General features: G+C 48.0%; 1 protein-coding gene across 1 annotated transcript in view; it reads left to right on the forward strand.

Annotated features, from left to right (window-relative positions):
* Positions 1-24,015, forward strand: part of GPSM1 (G protein signaling modulator 1) — a 151,653-nt gene that overhangs the window by 40,541 nt on the left and 87,097 nt on the right. The window contains exons 2-5 of the mRNA XM_038745804.1: positions 18,227-18,448; positions 19,498-19,633; positions 20,718-20,860; positions 23,860-23,983. Of these exons, the coding sequence (XP_038601732.1) occupies positions 18,227-18,448; positions 19,498-19,633; positions 20,718-20,860; positions 23,860-23,983 (625 nt within the window). The remainder of the gene's footprint in view (positions 1-18,226; positions 18,449-19,497; positions 19,634-20,717; positions 20,861-23,859; positions 23,984-24,015) is intronic.

Genomic DNA, 24,015 nt, shown 5'->3' on the forward strand with positions numbered 1-24,015 from the left:
AAAGGGTGTGGCCTAGAGAATAAAACACAGGTCTGGGAGTTCTAAGCCCAGCTCTGCCACTTATCTGCTGCACTTGTCTGCTGTGTGTGACCTTGGACAAGTCATTCAACTTCTCTGTGCCTTAACTATCTCATATGTAAAATGTGGATTAAGACTGTGAGCCCCATGTGGGACATGGACTGTATCCAACCTGATTAGCTTGTATCTACCCATGTGTTTAGTACAATGCCTGGTACATAATAATCACTTAACAAATATCATTTAAAAAATCAAGCAGTCAGTAGTCCTTTCTGAATGATTGCAGGTACCGAGCGCTGTACTAAGTGCTTAGGAGAGAACAAGAGAATTAGTATATTTAGACTATGAGCCCCATGTGGGACAGAGACTGTCTCCAATCTGATTGTTTCTGTATCTACCCAACGTTTAGTGTAGTGTTTGGCATATAATAAGTGCTTAACAAATATTGGAATTATGATGAAGTTGATGATGATTCCTGCCTTCACAAATCTTACAATCTAGTGAGGGGGCAGACCCTAAAATAAATTACAGATAGAGGGAAGAAAGAAAATGGGGGATGTACATTAATAAGTGCTGAAATAATTGGGTATATAAGATTTGTAAAGAAGTGTTACAAGAAATTGAGAGTACTTTTTTATGGTGTTTATTGAGAACTTACTATGTGCCAGGCACTGTACTATGTGTTGGGGAAGATACAAGCTAATCAGGTGTCACAAGATTCCTGTCCCATGAAGGGCTGACAGTCTTAATCCCCTTTTTACAGATGAGGAAACTGAGGCACAAAGGGATTAAGTGACTTGCCCAAGGTCACACAGCAAACTGATGGAGTCAGGATTAGAACCCAGGTCCTTCTGACTTCCTGGTCCATGCTCTATCCACTAGGCCGTGCTGCTTCTAAAGTGCTGAAGTGCTTAGGTGCTATAGAAATGCCGGAGAAGCGGTAAGGAGATATGGGAGATTAAAAATTAATTTCAGAAGGCCTCCTGGACATATAATAATAATATTAATAATAATAATTGTGGCATTTATTAAGCACTATGTGCCCTGCACTGCACTAATCACTGGTGTTGAAGAAAATCAGATAATAATAATACTAATTGGCATTTGTTAAGCGCTTACTATGTGCAAAGCACTGTTCTAAGCGCTGGGGAGGATACAGGGTGATCAGCTTGTCCCATGTGGGGCTCACAGTCTTAATCCCCATTTTACAGATGAGGTAACTGAGGCCCAGAGAAGTTAAGTGACTCGCCCAAGATCACACAGCAGACATGTGGTGGAGTCGGGATTCGAACCCATGACCTCTGACTCCAAAGCCCGTGCTCTTTCCACTGAGCCACGCTGCTTCTCCAACACAGTCCCTTTCCCACACGGAGTGCATGGTCTAAGCAGGAGGGAGAGCGGGTATTTAATCCCCCTTTCACAGATGAGGAAACTGAGGCCCAGAAAAGTTAGGTGACTTGTCCAAGGTCACACAGTAGGCGTGCAGCAGAGATGGGATTACAACTCAGGTCCTTTGACTCCCAGGCCTGTCCACTAGGACTTCCGAAATGGAGAGCTGTGCTCAGTCAAATTTTAATGGAGAGGGTATATTCCAGTTAAGGGGGAGAACATGAGCAAGGGAGAAACAAAGATGCAGGAATCAGGGGAGGGGGGCGTTTTCCTGTTGGGACTTTCACTCCTTCCGCTGATGGGGCAGGATTGCCCCCTGACCATACCAGTAGGAGCCCAGGCTCCCATCCTTGAAGGAACATGGTCTTCCTGGGAGCCTTGGGAACCTTTCCTGGAGACCCTCTCCCAGCAGGGTTTACTTTCTTTCTCCTGAGTGTCTTCCCCCTGCTCCTCTAATAGACAGGAGGAATAGCCAACTCACCATCCTCCTGATGAGGATCTTTATCTCCCTGGAAGGCGGGGCTTCTTGTACTCATGAGGCTGTAATTACTAGTTTAATGATGATTATCCTTGTCCACAGAGCTGGCAGCACTCTGTGCAGGGCTGGAAATGGATTAACTCCTTCGTGCCTACTCCCATCCTAGCTCTCATCCTCCTGTCTTCCCTGCACTTTTTTATGGTATTTTTAAAATGCTTACTATGAGTCAGGCACTGTTTTAAGTGCTGGGGTAGACAGAAGCTAGTGCTCTACCCACTAGACTATGCTGCTTCTCTATCTCAAGGTCACGAGCAACTCAAGAGCAGGGCATGGGACCTAGAGGGGGCCCAGCCCATGGGGAGGAGCCTGAATAACTGTCAGCGGGGGTGGGGAGGGAAAAGAATGGACGATGGTGGGGGACTCTGGTCTTGGAGACCCCCCCACAGACTTCTCAAATGCAACTCTGACTTGGGCCAAGCCCAGTGCAAAGGATAATGCACCTTTCCCGGCTCCCAGATTGCGGCTTCTGATTAGGACGCCGTGAAGTTGGATCTCTGCCTCCTTTTTGCTTTCATGGCTGAACCATCAATCAATCAATCAATTACATTTATTGACCACTTACTGGGTGCAGAGCATTATACTAAGCCCTTGGAAGAATATTACATACCAGATGGATAGACATGACCCCTGCCCACAAGGAGCTTACAGGCTAGAAGGGGAAGAAGACATTAAAATAAAGTAATAATAATAATAATAGTGGCATTTGTTAAGCACTTACTATGTGCAAAGCACTGTTCTAAGTGCTGGGGGGATACAAGGTGATCAGGTTGACCCACATGGGGCTCACAGTCTTAATCCCCATTTTACAGATGAGAGAACTGAGGCTCAGAGAAGTTAAGTGACTTGCCCAAGGTCACACAGCAGGCATGTGGCAGAGCTGGGATTAGAACCCATGACCTCTGGCTCCCAAGCCCGTGCTCTTTCCACTGAGTCACGCTGCTTCTCTAAAGTATAGACTTGTACACGAGTGCTGTGGATAAGAACCAACCCAGGTTCCCCTAGGTCCTGCGGGAGATTCATCCTCCTTGTGGCTTGTGATGAGTGAGTGGGTTTTAATTGGTGTCACAGAGCTGTGGCTGAAGTGGAAAGCTTCGTTCAACCCCGGAGAGGCCTTGAGTCTGCTTTGACCGTGACTGGCTTCCAGGGAGGTGGCGGAGCTGCCAGATGCACCTGGATAATGAGCCGCTGTCTGGAGCAGACACATTCGGGGAGAGGAGGCTGCAGTCCAGTCCAAGAGAGCCACAGTAGGGACAGAGAGACAGAGACAGAGAGGAGAGAGAGAGAGAGAGAGAGAGAGAGAGAGAGAGAGAGAGAGGGGAGAAGCATGGCCTGGGAGTCGGAGAATCTGTATTCTAATCCCAACTGCCAATTGCTTGCTGTATGACCTTGGTCAAGTCACTTCAGTCCTCTGTGCCTCAGTTTCTTCAATGGTAAAATGGGGATTAAATATCTGTTCCTCCTCCTATTTAGACTGTAGGACAGGGGATGTGTCCAACCTAATGAACATGTACCTACCCCAGTGTTTAGAACAGTGTTTGACACATAGTAAGGGCTTAACAAATACCACAAGAAAGAGAGGAGAGACAAGGAAGAGAGAAAGAGAGAGAGAAAGAGTGTCCCATGGAAGTGTTTGGTCTGAGACCCCACAGGCCCATGTGTCCACCAAATGGATCTAAACTGGGTCAAGTGAATTCATCCTCCTAAAGGCACCATCTGCTGCCTGTGGCCAATCTGCTCTGTCACTGGATGGATTTCAGTGACCTGGGCTCAGAGGGATTGAGTGTGCCCTGATCCTACATTAATCCAGCAGTAAATGGTTCCAGTCTGGGTGAGCCCCACTGCTCCGCCCACTCCTCCAAGGGAAACTCGAAGAGGGTGCCTGCTGAAGAGAGACGTCAAGCAGAGCTGATCGACGTACCGGGGTGGTGGGAGTCCAATTCAAGGAAACGGCTTTGACTTTTAGGAAAGTGGCCAGAGATGCAGGCATGGCCAGCCAGACCCTGCTTGCCTTCCAAAGATCATGACCGGGAGAGACGCAAGATACCCAGTCATCTTAAGGAGACCTTCCGGAGAGCATAAACGGGGGAACCTCTGCTTTGCCATTTGCAATCCCCAACTCTCCACGCTTTTTCCAAGGGAGAAAACTTCTAAGCTATCCGTGTTCTTCTAGATCCACTGCCCCCGGGGGCAAGGCACCCAAACGGTGGGTGCCACGGACAATGGAAGACATCAGGGTCACAGGTGAACTAGCTAGACTGCTCACTCTGACATTTGGAACCAGCTGTGACTTCAAGCCAACACCACGGAGGGAATCTGTGCCCTCCAGACACTGCTGAGCCTGGGGCTGGGAGCCAGAGCCAGTGGATTTCTTGTTCTTGACTTGTTTTTACCAAGATGCTTACTCAGCTGTGCCTTGCCCTACAAGAATCTGGCAGCCAGCACCGTCCTTGGGCAGTGGCTTTGCCTACAGAACACAAGGAAAGACATGAACTTAGGAACCACATTTTGCCTTGCTGCTCTTCCGCTGTTCCAGAGGATTGGGGTTTTGTTTCCTGTGGGATGCATTTTCTTGGGCAGATGGAGGGGAAATCACTTCCCTCCTGAGTCTAGGCAAGCAAACAGCCCAAGGATTCCTCTTCAATCTAAACTAAAGGAAAGTCAGAGTGTGTTGATCTCCCTGAAAATCGGGGAAACTACCCCTGCTGGGAGAGAAGATGCCTTTGGGAGCTCCAGAGGGCCATTCTACGGGCAAGAGTAGGCCCAAAAAGGGGGCAGGCAAAATCGTTTACTGCAGCCTCAGGCCGCGCCCCCTCCTGCTCCCCGTGGGCCTCGAGCTATGGATGTATGTGCAGAAGATGCACCATGGACAGAAAAAGAGGTATGTCCCTGAGGGGGCCCTGTCAGGGCAGAAAAAGCCATGCAGTCAGTGCCTGAGCCCCAGACAGGACTACATTATTTAGCCCTTCCCCATCCTAGGTTTTCAAACTTCTGCACGCAGAGGTTTCTGCACTTAAAGGTCTAATGGAAAGATCGTGGGTCTGGGAGTTAGAAGACCTGGGTTCTCATCCTGGATCCACCACTCACCTGCTGTGCGACAGTAGGCAAGTCACTTCACTTTACTGGGCTTCAGTTTCCTCATTGGTAAAATGGGATTAAAACAGCGAGCCCCATGAGAGATAGGGACTTTGTCCAAACTGATTATACTGTAACTACCCTAGCACTTAGTACAGTGCCTGGCACACAGTAAGCACTGAACAAATACCATAATTAGTAACCACTCGCCCTCTTCAACAAGAGTGGTGGCTAAGTCTCTGGGTGGAGTGAAAGCTGAGAGTGATTAGGTATCATCAAGTCACCGGCCCACTCTGGGGACAGGAAAGGCAGGAAACGGACGAGGCTTTTATACATTTACTCAAATTCTGTTTTAGTTTAATGGGGGGACCGCTCTGTCTGTCATCCCCCTCATAACCCCCTCCCTACTCTGGAGATTGGTGTTCAAAAACAACTGGATTTTGACCTGGATTCCTCAATCAATCAATCAATGGTATTTATTGTCAGTCAGTCAATCGTATTTATTGAGTGCTTACTGTGTGCAGAGCACTGTACTAAGTGCTTGGGAGAGTACAACAATAAACAGTCTAGAAGGCAGGTAGACATTAATATAAATAAATTACAGATATGTACGCAAGTACTGTGGGGATACATTAAGTATTGTGCATTTCCAATGTGCAGAACACTGTGTTAAGGGCTTGGGAGAGCACAATATACTAGAGTTGGAAGGCATGTTCCCGTCGACAAGTAGCTTACTTCTGCCACACTTTCAGGCCCAGGTGTGTCCCCACCAGTCTGTCCTTTTACCAATCACACAGACATTCTTTCATTCTACCACCCTGGGTTGGCCCCTCTCTTCTCAGGGAAAAAGGAATCTCAGCTCCCTGGTGGAACCCAGGGACTTTCAGTATGAAGAAATGATAACTTCACCGACCATAGAGTTATAGTAGTGTTTGTAGTAGGAGTAATGGTACTGGTAATAATAATAATAATAATAATAATAAATAATAATGGCATCTGTTAAGCACTTACTATGTGCAGAGCACTGTTCTAAGAGCTGGGGAGGATACAAGTCGATCAGGTTGTCCCACGTGGGGCTCCCGGTCTTCATCCCTGTTTTCCAGATGAGGGGTTTGAGGCCCAGAGAAGTTAAGTGACTTGCCCAAAGTCACCCAGCTGACAAGTGGCGGAGCCGGGATTAGAACCCACGACCTCTGACTCCCAAGCCCGGACTCTTTCCATTGAGCCACGCCGCCTTTTCCTAAACTGTTTGGGCTCCCTCACTACAGACCAGAGGGCAAACCCAATGGTCATTGGACACATAAAAGTGGCCAAACTGCTAGGCAAATGGCCTTGGAACACAGAACATGTCGAGGCTGGACTTTCTGTCTCCACCCTGACAGAAGGCAGGCAGGAGAAGCAGATCTTACTGCTGGTAGTAATAGTAACATTTATTGAGCACCCGCTTTTTTTAATTTAATGGTATTTGTAAAGTGCTTACTATGTGCCACGCACTGTGCTAAGTGCTGGGGTAGATACAAGGTAATCAGGTTGGACACAGTCCCTATCTCATGTGGGACTCACAGTCTTAATCCCCAATTTACAGATGAGGTGACAGAGGCACAGAGAAGTGAAATGACTTGTCCAAGGTCACAATAGCAGAGAAGCAGCAGAGTTGGGATTAGAACCTAGGTCTTTCTAACTCCCAGGCCTGTGCTCTATCCATTAGGCCACTATCTCACTCAATGCCGTGCACTGGACTAGGCAGTTGGGGATCACAGAATAACAAAGTTATGCATTCCCTGCCCACAAGGAGCTTCCACTCTAGCATCTTGTGTTTGGTAGGAAGTGTTCCTGTCAAGGGTCCTCCTCCACATACTCTTCTTGTCGGGGTGTTTCCTATTGAAAGTTTAGGGGACAACCTGAGGAATGATGTCAGGAAAGTCAGACATTCTATGTGAAGGTAGCAAGTTCAAGGACAAACAGATTTTAATTTAAAATCCCCATTGAAGAGTCTGGGCTGGGTCAGCGGGAAGGCAGTGTGAAACACAAATGTCGCCATGGAAACCCCTGCGTCTCACCGATTACTACGATGGGGGGGTGTGTGTGTGTTAGAGAGAGAGAGAGAGGCTTTTGCTGCTGCAGTCCACATTTCCCTTCCCAGAGATATCTGGCTTCCATCCCCTACACTCCGCCAAAACTGTCCTCTCAAAAGTCACCAATGACCCCCTTCTTGCCAAATCCAATGGCTCCTACTCTATCCTAATCCTCCTCGACCTCTCAGCTACCTTCGATACTGTGGATCACCCCTTTCTCCTCAACAAGCTATCCAACCTCGGCTTCACAGACTCCATCCTCTCCTGGTTCTCCTCTTATCTCTCCGGCCATTCATTCTCAGTCTGCTTTGCGGGCTTCTCCTCCCACTCCCATCCCTTTACCATAGGGGTTCCTCAAGGGTCAGTTCTTGGTCCCCTTATGTTCTCTATCTACACTCACTCCCTTGGTGAACTCATTTGTTCCCATGGCTTCAACTATCATCTCTATGCTGATGACAACCAAATCTATATCTCTGCTCCTGCTCTCTCTCCCTCCCTCCAAGCTCGTATCTCCTCCTGCCTTCAGGATATCTCCATCTGGATGTCTGCCCACCATCTAAAACTCAATATGTCCAAGACTGAACTCCTTATCTTTCCTCCCAAGCCCTGCCCTCTCCCTGACTTTCCCGTCACTGTAGATGGCACTACCATCCTTCCCATCTCACAAGCCCACAACCTTGGTGTTATCCTCAACTCTGCCCTCTCGTTCACCCCCTCACATCCAATCCGTCACCAAAACCTGCCAGTCTCACCTCCGCAACACTGCCAAGATCTGTCCTTTCCTCTCCATTCAAACCGCTACCTTGCTGGTTCAACCTCTCATCCTATCCCAACTGGATTACTGCATCAGCCTCCTCTCTGATCTCCTATCCTCCTGTCTCTCCCCACTTCAGTCTATATTTCACTCTGCTGCCCGGATCCGCGAGTGGTGGATCTTTGTACAGAAACGCTCTGGGCATGTTACTCCCCTCCTCAAAAATCTCCAGTGGCTGCCTGTCAACCTACAAATCAAGCAAAAACTCCTCACTCTCTGCTTCAAGACTCTCCATCACCTCGCTCCCTCCTACCTCACCTCCCTTCTTTCCTTCTCCAGCCCAGCCCACACCCTTCGCTCCTCTGCCGCTAACCTCCTCACTGTGCCTCATTCTCGCCTGTCCCGCTGTCAGCCCCCGGCCCACATCCTTCCCCTGGTCCAGAATGCCCTCCCTCCACACATCCGCCAAGCTAGCTCTCTTCCTCCCTTCAAAGCCCTACTGAGAGCTCACCTCCTCCAGGAGGCCTTCCCAGACTGAGCCCCTTTTTCCCCTCCACCTCCCCATCCCCCCGCCCTACCTCCTTCCCCTCCCCACAGCACTTGTATATATTTGTACAGATTTATTACTCTATTTATTTTACTTGTAAATATTTACTGTTCTATTTGTTTTGGTAATGATGTTCATATAGCTATAATTCTATTTGTTCTGCCGATTTTGACACCTGTCTACATGTTTTGTTTAGTTGTCTGTCTCCCCCTTCTAGACTGTGAGACCGTTGTTGGGTAGGGACTGTCTCTATATGTTGCCGACTTGTACTTCCCAAGCACTTAGTACAGTGCTCTGCACACAGTAAGCGCTCAATAAATATGATTGAATGAATGAATAAAGAAACACAATCCAGAGGGAGAGCTGGGAAAAGCTCAGAAAGAGAGGGACAAGGAGAAGCCCAGTTGTGGATGGAGGTGGGGTCTTGAGAAGAGACAACTTGGACATGTTGTGGGTTTGGGGGATTAAACATTAATTGTGCTCTGACATCACTGCAAGCTTCAGGCTGAAGATACACCTGGCAAAGCCTCTGCTTTTGTATACCTCCCTGCAGCCTAATGGAAAAAAATCTGGGCATGAGAGTCAAAGGTCCTGGATTCCCATCCCAGCAATGCCACTTACCTGTTGTTTTATCTTGGGCAAGTCACTTAACTTCTCTGTGCCTCAGTTACCCCCCTTCTAGACCATAAGCCCCCAGTGGGCAGGGAACGTGGCTTCCAGCTCTGTTATATTGCATTCTTCCAGGTTCTTGGTAAAGTCCTCCACACATTAAGTGTTCAGTAAGGAAAACTGATTGAATAAATACAGTCAATTGATTGACTGATTATCTCATCTGTAAAATTGGAATGGGAATTAAATCCTTCTCCCTCCAACGTAGACTGTGAGCCCCATGTCGGACAGGGACTGTGATCAACCTGATTATTTTGTATCTACCCTATCTCTTAGTACAGTGCCTGGCTCATTCTCCCAATTCTACACTGTGAGCCCTTTGTTGGGTAGGGACCGTCTCTATATGTTGCCAACTTATACTTCCCAAGCGCTTAGTACAGTGCTCTGCACACAGTAAGCACTCTATAAATATGATTGAATGAATGAATGAATAGTAAGCACTATGGGAAAGCCCAAACAGTGTTTTTCACAGGGAAACTGAGGTTGGATGCTTCACCACAAAAAACACCTCAAAGGACTTGGGGGAAGCTCTGTGCATGTGAAACCAGGCCTGATGCCTGCAAAACAGAAGAACATCTCTTCCTATCCCTTTAGGTTTTCTCATATCCACTAAAAGTTCCTTTAATCATTTATGGAAAGGGTTCAAGGATTTAGTGTTAAATTTCTCCCTTGCAAACATGCTTCAGTGCAATCTAGCCTGCCCCCTCCCTCCATCTCTTCAAAATGAAAGTGTAAAGTAGGGTTGGTAATTTGCAGCAACCCTCCATGTCAAATCAAGTGAAATGAAACAGAGTTGATGGAAAAGCCTTTTGTACAAAAGAAGTCAGATTGCTGTTAGTATTGGAAGGGGAGGAGAAGGCTAAAAAAGGCCTTATCAGATAGTTTTGTGGTTATTCCACCTTTATCCCAGTCCCAGGTCAGGGTGAACACTTCACGATTCTGATTCAACTAGAGTAGGAGGCAAAAATGCAGGGGTACCCGTGGTAGAATCAGATTCCGTTCCTCGAAAACATGGTGGTATTGGATATGGTTTGATCTTGGATTATGTTCTTCTGTGGGTTTACGTGTGATTAGGGAAATCCCATTTCAGAACCAAACCTGACCTCACAGTCGAGCGCAATAATCAATCAATCGTATTTATTGAGCGCTTACTGTGTGCAGAGCACTGTACTAAGCGCTTGGCAATAAGACACAGTCATGCTGTAAATCCTTCCCTTCCTGCTCTTCCCTCTTCCCAGCATGGCCCAGTGGGTAGAGCACAGGCCTGGGAGTCAGAGGATCTGGGTTCTAATTTTGACAATAAATACCACAATTATTATTAAGTGGTAGAAAACAGCCATACCTAAGACTTAAGGATATTGCTGCTTCCCCTGTCGGCTAACAACACTGGAGACAACTTTCTTAGACTGTGAGCCCCCTGAAGGACAGGGACCATGTCTAACTCCCATCTCTATATTCTCTTCCAGAATTTAGTACAGTGCTCAGCGCACAGTAAGTGCATAATAAATGTTGAAATATTACAAGATAATCAAGCCAGACCAATCGCCGTCCCACATGGGACTCGCAGTCTAAGTAGGAGGGAGAGCAGACGTTGAATTCTCATTTTACGGTTGAGAATACTGAGGCGCAGAGAAGTTAGGTGACTTGCCCATGGTCACAGAGTGGGCAAGTAAAGAGCCGGGATTAGAGCCTAGGTCCTGTGACTCCCTTGCTTGCTCTTTCTTGCTTGCTCTTTCTCCTAGGTCATGTTGCTCCCTCCCTTGTTCCTAGCCATTTTCCTGCCCACCGGGCCCTGAACTCAGCTCCATCCTCCCCTATCTCTCCAGTGCCCTTCCACCCACACTCTCCTATTTTGTTGTTGCTGTTGTTTGAACTTCCAGAAATGCCAGAACCACCGTGCATCCCCTCTCCTTTCCCTCCCGCTGCCTGGGTAGTAGGTCACTGCCTGCCTATGCCCAGCTGTCGGTAACAAGCTGGAAAGAGGTGGAGAAGATGACAGGGGACTCTGTGCAACGGCACTGCCAGCTCTGCCAGCAGCAACAGATGGGGCCCCCATCTTGCCCCAGTCTGCCCCATCCCCATTTCCCTGGTTGGGCCTGAGGGTTTGGGTTACAAGCAGGGAGAGGAACTGGGGTGCCACGTGGGAAGCTTGTATGGTGGTGATGTGAGTGCCACTAGTTTACCAGGAGAAAGAAAGATACTCAATTGTGGCAGGGAAAGACCGGGAGGGCCGAGTTGAAGGTGCGATGCTGGGGCAGGAAAACTGCTGGAAACTGGGAGGAGCAGTAAAGGAGCAGGGAGAGGGGTGGAGAGGGCAGGAAGGGAATTGATTTATTGAGAGTGGCTGGAATTTATTATTCTGGGATAAACCATAGGTTGCACGTGTCATGGGATTCTTGGCTCAATGGAAAGAGCACGGGCTTTGGAGTCAGAGGTCATGGGTTCGAATCCCGGCTCCCTCACATGTCCATTGTGTGACCTTGGGCAAGTCACTTAACTTCTCTGAGCCTCAGTTACCTCATCTGGAAAATGGGGATTAAAACTGTGAGCCCCACTTGGGACAACCTGATCCCCTTGTATCCTCCCCAGCGCTTAGAACAGTGCTTTCCACATAGTAAGTGCTTAACAAATGCCATCATCATCATCATTCTTGTAACATGTGATGTGCTTGTTCCTGTCATCTGAGTGTGGGAAATAGATGCAGCTGTGGACTTCCTTTCTTGGTTTCACTTTCTCTTTACCCTTGGGGGCGGGAAGGTGAAATTGCAATAGAGAGTGAGGAATTACTTTACCCACAGGTCTTCAAAGCAGGTTGTTTGGGTCCAACATGCACTTTGGTCTCGCGGCTGTTATCTCAACCAACTACTTTTGGAGGGATGAGGGACCCTGATCTGAGAGGAATGGCCTAAGTAGGAAAAGCACGGGCCCAGGAGTCGGAAGACCTGGGTTCTAATCCTGGTTCTGCCAATTGCTGGCTGCGTGATCTTGTGCACGTCAAACTTCTCTGTGCCACAGTTCTCCTGTTCTCCCTCCTACTTAGACTTTGAGCCCCATGTGGGACAGGGATTGTGTCCAATCTAATTAACTTATATCTACCCCAGCATTTAGAACAGTGTTTGACATACAGTAAGCACTAAACAAATTCGATAAGAAAATAAAAACAGTCAGGCAATCTGTGTTTTGGATGTGGGGATTATTTCTAGGATCTTTGGGGAGTTAGTGACAGGGTTCCTGCATTTGGGGACCTACATATAATAGGGGAGAGAGGTTAGCAGCTATTGTTTTATATGCTCCTATTCTATATACCTCTAAATACGGAATCATACTCACCACCACTGCCTCTTATTCACAGAGAGAGAAGCATGCTGAATTCAAGTTCACCAAGGAATACAAATATAGGAGAAGCATCTGTTCTACCTGAAATCTTGAGCAATTCTGCCCAGAAATGGAGACAGTCTCTTCCAAATTTAGAGATTAAAATCTCAGATATGGTGGTAAAATGCTGAATCCTCCACCACCTCCCTCACCACTCCTCCTTTACACTTTTAGGTTACGTGCACTGTTTCAGAGAAGAGCTGAGGTGTGGTTTGGCTTGTTCAGGAAACACATTTCTGCACTCACATACATATACAAATACACATACACATAAATGCACGCATGAACACACACACGCACACTCAGCTCTTCTGAGATATGAGCACCAGATTGAGGCACTCTGGTTTCCTGCAAACTGTCATTGGAGAGTTGGGAGATTCAAAGGTCAGTGATGGGAAGAGGAGGGCAAGGGAAAGGAAGTGGGATTTTACCATGGTCTTGGTGGACAAGTCAGTCAGTCAATCCATCAGTTGTATATATTGAGTGTTTACTGTGTGCAGAGCACTGTACTAAGCATTTGAGAGACTATAATACAATAGAGATGGTAGGCATGACCCCAGACCACAACAAGGCAGTCAAAAGGACCTGGGTTCCAATCCCCATTCCACTACTTGTCTGATGCTTGGACAAGTTACTTAATTTCTCCCTGCCTCAGTTACCTCATCTGTAAAATGAGAATTAAGGCTGTGAACCTCATGTGGTACAAAGGACTGTGTCCAACCTGATTAGCTTGTATCTGCCCCAGCGTTGAATACAGTCAGTGCCTGGCACAGAGTAAGCGCTTAACAAATGCCATTAAAAAAATTAAAAAGCTTAGAATCTAGAAGGGGAGAAAGACGTTAATATAAATAATTTATAACACATGATTTATGAAAATTAATTTCAGCTAGAGAAAGTTTCAGAGGGCTGTGGGTCTGAGGAGGTGGTAAATATCAAGTGCTTAAGGGATACAGACCCAAATGCTCAGGTGACACAGAAGGGAGGGCAAGTTGGGGTGGCAGGAGGGCAATGAGAGGTTAGTTAGGGAAGGCTTCTTGGAGGAGATGTTATTTTAGTAGGGCTTGAAGATGGAAAGAGTTGTGGTCGGTCAGATATGAAGGGGAAGGGCATCCCAAGCCAAAAATACGTGATCAAGAGCTCATCTTTGAGAAAGACGAAGTTGAAATTCAGTAGGCGTTAGGTTATAGGTAGGTATTAGGTTGTAGTAGGATGTTAGTGAGATCAGGTGAAGGCAGAGAGCTGATTCAGTGCCCTAAAACCAAAGGTAAAGAGTTTCTGTTTCATGCGGAGATAGATGGGCAACCATTGGAGGGTTTTGAGTATTGGGAAGACCTGTACTGACTTTTTTTGTAGAAAAATGATCCAGGCAGCAGAGTGAAGTATGGACTGGAATGAAGAGAGACAGGAGGAGGGGAGGTCAGCTAGGGAGCTGATGTAGGAACCGAGCTGGGACGTGATGAGTGGTTGGATCGGTGTGGTAGCGGTTTGAATAGAGAGGAAGGGGTGGATTCTAGCAATGGTAAAGTGGAGCCAACAGGATTTGATGAGAAACTGAATAGGTGGATTAAATGGAAGCTATGAGTTGAGAATAATGCCAAGATTATGAGGATGGGGGTATTGTCTACAGTGACAGGAAAGTGGGCTGGGATGAGAGGGTTTGGCTGGGAAGAGGAGGAGTTCTGTTTTGGACATGTTACTTTTGAGGTGTTGGTGGGACATCCAAGAAGAGATGTGCTGCAGAGAAGGAGAGAAGTTGGATAGTTGAGATGATAGTTAAAGCTTTGACAGCAGATGAGTTCTTCAAGGGGCTAGGTGTAGGTGGAAAACAGAAGGGGGCCCAGAACTGAGCCTTGAGGAACTTCCACAGTTAGGGGGTGGGAGGCAGGGGGCACTGGTGAAAGAGACAGAATAAGCGGCCAGAGAGGTGTGGGTTTCCATGGGCTGAAAGCACTGGAGAACTTTAGGAAATAACCAAGGCATCTCTTTCACGTCCCCTGGTCCTTCCCCCATCATCCAGATGCTCGGTTGTGCGGTGTCCATAGCTCCCCAGCTGGTCAAAGGCACCAGCGATGGTATGTCCAGTGGGGAGACAGAAGCTGCCACCGGCGTTCCTCCAGGTCCAGTGTGCCCCCACTGTGCCCAGTGTGCCCTCACTGAAAACCCAGAGCTGCACAATGATGCTCCTCTCATTCAGAGAGCTGCCCTGGTCTGATCCGGGTCTTTCCTCTGCCAAGTCTTTGATGATCAAAGTCACATCTCTCTGACTGGAAACCCCGGGCAAAGCAGAACCCTTGGCAGACAGGCCGGCAGCTCTCTGCTTTCCGTGCCCCCTTCCTCCTCCTGCTAAGCCTCGCCACCCTGCACCTCCATTGGAATCTGTGGAATCTGCTGCCACCCACGCAGGGATCCAAGGCTTCCTAACTCTGACAGGAGAGAAAGAATCTGCTCTTTGTTGCACTCAGGACATCACAGACCCGAGATTATTCTACCCTGGGGCAGTTAGCTCCCAATCCTCTCAGTTGCTTCAACTGGAACCAGCTTTAAGATTTAGAAACTCAACAACGGGACAGGAAACTGGAAAAACTGTGTGTGTGTGTGTGTGTATATGCATGCAGACATGTGAGTGTGGTCTGTTTATGCACACATTGGTTAGCGGGTCATATATCTCAAGCAGTTGCAGATGTTTTCTGAGGAAAACTTATAGTAAATATTATTTGAGTGGCTGCAGCCAGTCTCTACATAACTGAAAAGAATTCACACTTCCACTAAGCAGCAGCACATAAGCAAGTGATCATTCAGAAGCAGAGATTGCCAACTTCTGTACCTTCCTTAGAGAAACAGCTAGATTTTCACCAGCCTCTTCGGGGTAGCAGCAGTAGTAGTAGTAGTAGTAGTTAAAAAAAAGCACCACTGAGGCCCCACGGGGAGCAATAATAATAATGATGGCATTTGTTAAGCACTTACTATGTGCCAAGCACTGTTCCCAACGTTGATCTGACTGTACTAACCACTTGGGAAGAACAAAACAAACATATGGCACACTCTTTGCCTACAAGGAGCTTAGAAGCTAATGGGAGAGACAGATAGGAAAAAAACTTACAAAGAGAATAATCAAAGGCAATAACTGAATGTGTAATTAAATAAGAGCATACTGTATCTACAGTAGTCACCAGGGAAGCAATAGATAGGTGTATAAGTGCTGGGAATGGCTAGTAGGTTTGTACAACTTGGGGGGCTGGGAAATAATCACGAAGTCTTGGAGGAGGTGGGATTTTAGTAGGTCTTTGAGTGTGCGGAGTGCTGTGGTATGTCAGAGTTAGAATTAGTAAGCACTTACTTTGCGAAGAACTGCATTAAACAGAATGGACACAGTATCTCACCAGGGAGGGAGAACTGGTTTAATATCACCATGTTACAGGTGAAGATACGGAGGCATCGAGAAGTTATGTGACTTGCTCGATGCTGACACGATGTGAGTGTACTGCAGCAAGTTTAATATATGCTATCAAGAGAATTTTCTTTATATTGATTGCATTTCAAGTGGTATGTTAATCTTCTTGTGGGCAGGAAATGTGTCACTGGCTTGTTCTATACTTGCCAAACACTTAGAAAAGTAGATCACACCCAGTGTGCTCTCAATAAATAAACTGCTACTCCTTTTATTCCTCCTCCTCTTCCACGTACCACTGTTACTACTCCTACTCCTCTGAGGTTTATGGGTTTTATGCTCTCCAGGGCCCACTCATGCTCAGAAGAACCACTTCCCCCCTAAGCACTACCTTGGAGACTAGCCAGATCCCTCCACAGAGGAGCCAGGAACTAGCCACAAGCACTCTCCAGGAAACAGAAAAAATCCACCACCCTAAAATTTTACAAATGTCCCCCTCCTTTACCTGTCCTCTGACCCTTTGATGGCTAGGATTCCAGGCATCTATCGGAATGAGCCATCCTAGCTATGGTTGGGTTAATTACATGTTCTGGACCACTGGATTTCTGTTCCATTTTTCTCCCAGGTCCTTTCCAGAGGAGCAAGACACACTGGTAAAACTTTTCCAAGGAAAGTAAGTGGCAAAGCGAGAGGAAGAACTCTTCTGCTTCTGGGAGCCAGGAAACCACTTCCTCCAGCTCCAAGGCACAACTCAAGTCCCTCTCGTTGTAAGGGAGGAATCTGGCCACTTAGCCTTGGCTCAGGAACCTATAATAAAGCCGTTCTGCTTTCTCAGCAAGAAGTCGGAGCTGCAGGGAAATGGGAACATCTCCATCAGCCTGACACAGCCTGTCACATCTTTCTCCAAGGTTGAGGAAGCCAGCGGTTGGGGCCACCTCCTTTTTGCTGCTGTCTCTTTCTCCCTTCTTCCTTGTCTCAGAGATGCTGCTCCTGTGGCCCTTCCTAATGAAACCCTCTGCAAAACTCACCTCTTCCAGGAAAAAAACTTTTTCCATGTTAGCTCCTAGACTCCGTCACTGTGATCACTTCAGCTCTCCCCAGCACTTATGTAGATCTCTGAAATTAATTATATTTATGAAGCTGGCTCTTCTGTATCTTTTATGCTATTTACTTCTGGCTCCTGTATTTCACATCTGTTTATGGGTCTTCCTTATCACCCCCAACAGACCATCAGTTCCCCAAGGGCAAGAACTAGGTCTCTGTCCCTTCCCGCAGCAATCAGAACCCAATGTTCCTGCTCTGTGAATTCTGTTGTCTGGTTAAAGATGCTCTTCACATAAGAGAGTTGGAGGGAGAATCACGTTCAGCTCTTCCAGCAGTGTAACTTTCTGACCCCAGGCTGAATTCGCCCACTTCTCCCCTCTGCATAAGCAAGTGCTGGGCTACAAGGGAGTGGGTGAGCATTCTACACTCCCATGCAGGTATTTAGTAGCAGTAGTAGTAGTAGTGGTAGTACTTACAGAACCAGTGTGGTCAATTGGATAGAGCATGGATCTGGGTGTCAGAAGGACCTGGTTCTAATCCTGGCTCTGCCATTTTTCTGTTGTGTGACCCTGGGCAAATCATTTCAATCTCCTATGCCTCAGTTACCTCTTCTGTAAAATGGGGATTAAGACTGTGAGCCCCATGTGGGATATGGACTGTGGCCAACTGGATAAGCTGAATGTGGATGTCTCTTGTCTTGTGGGGCCATGAGCAAGAGCCATTGGCAAAGGGATAATTCTTGTCTTATCATGTATGTCTTGTCTTCCTCTAAATTTTAAGCTCATTGTGGGCAGAGAATGTGTCTATCAACTCTGTTATTTTGTACTCTCCCAAGCACTTAGCACAGTGCTCTGCACACGGTAAGTGCTCAATAAATATGATTGGTTGATTGATTCATTGTGGGATTGAGGGCAATTCATTCATTCATTCTGACTGGGAGTCAGAGGACGTGGGTTCTGATCCTGGCTCTGCCACATGTCTGCTGTGTGACCTTGGGAGAGTCACCTAACTTCTCTGGGCCCCAGTTACCTCACCTGTAAAATGGAGATTAAGACAGTGAACCCCATTTATTGAGCCCTTACTGTGTGCAGAGCACTGTACTAAGCGCTTGGGAAGTACAAGTTGGCAACATCTAGAGACAGTCCCTACCCAACAGTGGGCTCACATTCTAGAAGGGGGAGACAGACAACATTGGCAACGGTAAGGTAGCAATGCAAAGCCACTATCGACAGCCTCGCTTTGGAAGGTATTTCGGACCCCAGAAAGGAAGCCAAGTGGCTGAAAATCCCCTCCCCACACCCCCCTCACCCCATCCCAGGAGAATCTTCTGACCTTGGCTTCTCCTGGATTCCCTCAGGATGGAAGCCTCTTGCCTGGAGCTTGCCCTGGAAGGGGAGCGGTTGTGCAAAGCGGGAGACTTCAAAGTGGGAACAACCTTCTTTGAAGCTGCTGTCCAGGTGGGAACAGAGGATCTAAAGACCCTGAGTGCCATCTACAGCCAGCTGGGAAATGCCTACTTCTACCTAAAAGAATACTCCAAAGCCCTCGAGTATCACAAGCATGACCTCACCCTGGCCCGGTAAGGTCTAGGAGATTGGAAGTGTGTGACACTGAAAAAGTGGGGAACAGGGGAGCCTCAAGCTTTGTGTGTGACTGCGTAAGCTGACTGGGTAACAGAAGAGTCTGGGTGTACTTGGGGGGGCTTGTGATTGTGTAACGGAGTTTAATGGGACAGGAAGGAGGAAGAGGGGGAATTACCATTTAACCAACCTCACTGAAAGACAGCAAGCTCAAATTGCTTCTTCACCTTTGTGCCCCATTACCCTCTCAACTCCGATTCATTTGTGTACCCTCGAGTCCGGATCTGATAGCGGCAGGGACTGTGACTTGTAGCCCAGTGGAAAGAGGACGGGACTGGGAGTCAGAGGACGTGGGTTCTGATCCTGGCTCTGCTGCATGTCTGCTGTGTGACCTTGAGAGAGTCACCTAACTTCTCTGGGCCTCACCTGTAAAGTGGAGATTAAGACTGTGAACCCCATGTGGGACAAGGACTACGTCTGACCTAACTACCTTGTATTTACCCAGCGTTTAGAACAGTGCTAGGCACATGGTAAGCGTTTAACAAATACCACAAGTATTATTATTATCATTATTATTATTATTATTACCCTTACCTGGACAGACATGACTGAGGAGTTCCTTGAGTGTAGACCTTGAGAAGTGCCTCCCTTCAAATTTCAGAGTCCAGGAATGAGAGGGAACAGGGGGTAGGGGAGAGAGGGGAAGGAAGAGAGGGAAGAAACATGGAAAGTCTTTGCCCTCTGGAAAAGACATTGAGATTTTTCTCTCCGCTTTCCACCATTCTCCTTTTCCCTCCCTTACCCCCAGGCTTCCCTCTGGTTGGGTGTCATCAGCAGGCAGGGGTCATCAGGCTGAGCTGTCTCATTAGCCAGGGAGGATGGAAAACTGAGCTGACGGCAGCGTGGCTGCGGTCCCTTTGGGCATGGGAGAACTCTAGAAAGCTAAGCAGTTGTGTTGGATAAGTCTGGGCTCAGGGCCTGGGTGGACAGTCACTGCTACAGGGGCCCAGAGTCCAGTCCTTAGCCTTCTCTATTCTTCCCCTCAAAGGACCATTGGGGATCGCATTGGTGAAGCCAAGGCGAGTGGTAACCTAGGAAACACCCTCAAAATCCTGGGCCAGTTTGACGAAGCCATCGCCTGCTGCCAGAGACACCTGGACATCTCTCAGGAGCAAGGAGACAAGGTACATGCATCGATGTTGCTTCAAGGACACTCCCTATGGCTCAGCCAAGACAGTCTAGCCTCTTTGGTCAATCAGTCAATGGATTTTATGGAGTGTTTGCTGTGTGCAGAACACTGTACTAAGCACTTGGGAGAGTACAGTGTAGCAGAGTTGATAGACATAGTTCCCCGTACACAAGGATCTTACAGCCTGCAAGACTTTAAGGGGACCTCATCTATATATGTCATAATAATGGTTGCCCAGACCCTTCTCTGAAAAGGTGGAGGAAGAGTACTGTTGTAATCATTGATACAGAGTTAACTAGATTTATGTTTCTTTCCAGTCATTTTAAATTCTGCCAAGGATAAGCCTGAATAAGCAGTTTGAACTTTGTATTTTAATTCTGAGAACTGAATTTATCCAACCTAATTCTGCTGTGTTCAGGGGCCTTCCCAAAACCTCCTGGGCCAGAGGAGAGCAGCGTGGCCCTTGATGGCCCACATCTACAAGAATCAAATCCTGCTTCCCATATCTGGACCTAATTTTTTTTAATGGTACTTGTTGAGTACTTACTATGTGACTGGCACTGTTGTAAGCTTTGGGTAGATGCAGAGTAATCAGATTGGACACAATCCATGTCCCACATGGGGATCACGGTCTTATTCCCCATTTTACAGGCAAGATGACTGTGGCACAGAGAAGTTAAGTGACTTGCCCAAGGTCACACAGCAGACAAGTGCTGGTATTGCTGCTGTTCCTCACTCAGAAGGGAAGGGTCATTTACTGGGTCCCTGAAGGGGAAGGAGGGAACTGGTGGCCCTGGGTGCTGAGCAGAAAGAGGCACGAGCCATTTTTTTTCAGATCAAACCAACCCAGAGACGAGTCTATCAACTTCTTAGCATTCCATAGTGCACTCTCATGCCAAACCAGAAGTGCCGATATGATGGCGTCTCGTTAAAAAAGAGTATAAACTACACACTCTTAAAGAACAGTACATTTTCTGTGGGCATTATGGGTCCTCCCACCAATGGGGCCTACCAAATCGGCCAAATACAGTCTTGAGGGAGAGGGGCGAGTCTCCATTGTACTGTGTTGCCCGCTACAGGTCGGGGAAGCCAGGGCACTCTACAACATTGGCAACGTTTACCATGCCAAGGGGAAGCAGCTGTCATGGAGTGCAGCACAAGAACCTGGCCAGCTACCTCTGGAGGTCAGGGAGACACTACAGAGAGCTTCAGAATTCTACGAGTAAGTGCGAAGCCCCAGATACCAGCCTTACAGATAAGGAAAACATTTCCCAACCCCTACCCAAAAGAAATATAACCAGCTTGCCCCTCTTTCCAAGGTTTGCCAACCCATAATGCAGAACATACTTTACTCACCGGTCCCCGGTCCAGAGTAAGGAACCTTGGCTTTATGGGGAAGCAGCCAATTTTTTAAAACCTAAAATATGGTGTTTATTGCAAACAATAGAGCAGCCGAGATCAGGGTAGACACTGTGTTAGGTAGTTAACAGCCCTAGCCCTTCCTCCACGCCCTCCTCAGGAGCCCTCATGGACAGAGGAAGTCTCCAACTTTCCCCCTCTCCCTGCCCCATTCCTTCTTCCTCCATAGTCAACCTCCCCCGCTGCTCCTGGGTGGTCACAGGGTAGTCCCAGAGTCCAGGCACATGAAGGGCAGAGTCCTTAGGCTAATTTGGAACAATTGTCCCATGCTCCGTGCCTTAAGGGTTCCTGACTCCTGAGACCTGCCGCTGCTGATCACCAATCCATCGGTATTGTGATTGAATGGCTGCTGAGTGCAGTACACTTGAGAGAGATGATAGAGTTAAAGACCTGATTGAGAGTTAAAGCAACTCTCAATCCATCATCATCATCATCAATCGTATTTATTGAGCGCTTACTGTGTGTAGAGCACTGTACTAAGCGCTTGGGAAGTACAAATTGGCAACATATAGAGACAGTCCCTACCCAACAGTGGGCTCACAGTCTAATGCAGGAGTGGGGACCCCTCGATTGTGGGGCCCAGGACTGTGCAGAATCATCGACGGGTAGCTGGGGGCGGGGGGCAGAGAAGCAGTAGGCTGAGTCTCAGTATGGCAAAAGATTCAAAGTCAAAAGTTCAGTTCCTTCAACCCTCCTCCAACCCCCCAACGCCCCCCTTTCGGTGTCGGTTGTCCTAATCCCATGGGCCTTTGGGGTGGCACGGGTTAGGGAGTGAGGGTAATGGTGAGGGGGCAGGTTGGACAGAATCCTTCCAACAGCTTGGCTCAGTGGAAAGAGCCCGGGCTTTGGAGTCAGTGGTCATGGGTTCAAATCCCGGCTCTGCCAATTGTCAGCTGGGTGACCTTGGGCAAGTCACTTAACTTCTCGGGGCCTCAGTTACCTCATCTGGAAAATGAGGATTGACTGTGAACCCCCTGTGGGACAACCTGATCACCTTGTATCCCCTCAGCGCTTAGAACAGTGCTTTGCACATAGTATGCGCTTAATAAATGCCATCATCATCATCAGCTGTCCTCTGAACATAATAATAATAATTATAATTGTATTTAAGTGTTTACTATGTGCCAGGCACTCTAAGTGCTGGGTTGGATGCAAACAAATTGAGTTGACACAGTCCTTGTCCCACATGGGGCTCACAGTCTCAATCCCCATTTTACAGATGAGGTAACAGGCACAGATAAGTGAAGTGACTTACCCAAGATCACACAGCAGACAAGTGGTGGAGCTGGGATTAGAATCCACAGCCTTCTTACTTCTAGGCTCATGCTTTATCCCGTATACCATGCTGCGTCCCCATCTCTTTGGGTTGATGTGGAGACCCACACAATGAAATACACACCCTAGATAAAGGCTGCAGTATCTCCATGAGCTCAGCCTAGCATTTTCCAGGGGAACTGGACCGAAGTACAACAAATGCCAATTATCAGTTTCCCCTTCAATTGAGTCGGAAAAGTCAGAAAAGCAACCATTAAGCACTGAGTGGGCTCTACTCACATGCTTCATATTTTTTCCCCAATCACTGTGCTAGTCTCCTGGTTTAGACACAGTATAACCTCCTTCACCAAAGCCTCTCTCTCCATTGTGCCCATGGAAAAAGCATTCTCCCAGAAAGGAAGGTGTGACCCAAATGGGCTCACAGTTGGCAAGTTCAGCTCATGGGACAGAAAGAATATCCAGTAAGTTTCTCCTGGGACAACAGGAGGGAAACTAGGATGAGAAAGACAAAGACAGAAACATGAAGCGGTAAGAAGTCCCAGCTACTGGATGGATACTAAGGTACCCACGGAGACTCCCCAGTCGTCAGTTTCAGATTCTCCTTTTCCAATGTAAAATGGAGAAGGAATCCCATTTGGGGCCGTTGAAGTGCTGATGGAGGAACTTAGCCTGTGAACCCGAGCAATTTAGTAAAGAGCCTTTCGGGCAGGGCAGGTTGAATTTAGAATCCCAAGCACAGGGCCCTTCTAGTGGGAATGGGAGCTGATGGACTGTGTTGGTTCCAGCCTGGGATCCTACCCATGCTCTGAGCACGCTGCCTGTGGTTGGCTTCAGGCAGAAAGCCAGTAAGGTAGCAGCCTTAGGGTGCTCTCAGGAGGGCTGCTCCTGCTAAGGGGTGGCAGCAATTGAAAATTGAAAAAAAAGAACTAGTGTCCCTCCTTCCAAGTCGGAAGAGCACCGCCCCCACCCCCCCCCAGCCCCCTTCCTCCCCCTGAAAAAAACGTGTTATCAGGGACCTGGAAGAAGTACGCCATGGCTCTGAAGTAAGGGGGCTAGGGGGGTTTGGGCAGACCTCTGTTTGACATCATTAACATTAACCCTGCATGCTCACGTGGCCTAGCCAGGAGGAGCAGAGATGGAAGAAGTTCTAGTTCCGGGGCACCTCATGCAGAGCCAGAAGTGTGCACGGCTTTGTGGATTCTAAGTCTGAGGGGGATTCTGTGTGGACTTTCCAGGCTGGCAAGAGAGGCCTCGTCCCATTAGACTTGACGTGTAGACAGGTCTTCCATCCTCTTAATCTAAAAGTCTGAGCTGGTTTCTTTTTGGCTCCCCTTCGTGACCTTGTAGAAGAACCCCCGTCTGCTTGCGTGCAGTGAGAGATTTGGGGATCTCAAGTGGTTGTGGAGCTGGAAGCAGTGAGACAGCAAAGGGCAGCAAGCCAGCAGTTGGGGGCTGGTGAGGCCGGATTAAGTCGGGGCTCGGTCAGAAAGGAGCTGTTTGCTTAGATGAGCCATTGTGTCCCCACAGGAGGAACCTTTTCCTGGTAAAGGAGCTGGGAGACCGGGCGGCCCAGGGCCGGGCCTATGGCAACCTTGGCAACACCCAGTACCTGCTGGGCAACTTCAGTGAGGCCACAGCCTTCCATAAGGAGGTGAGCGACTTCCCTCCCTCCTTTTCCCTGCC

The sequence above is a fragment of the Tachyglossus aculeatus genome, chromosome 4 (assembly GCF_015852505.1).
Source record: "Tachyglossus aculeatus isolate mTacAcu1 chromosome 4, mTacAcu1.pri, whole genome shotgun sequence".
In the NCBI taxonomy this organism is placed as follows: Eukaryota; Metazoa; Chordata; class Mammalia; order Monotremata; family Tachyglossidae; genus Tachyglossus; species Tachyglossus aculeatus.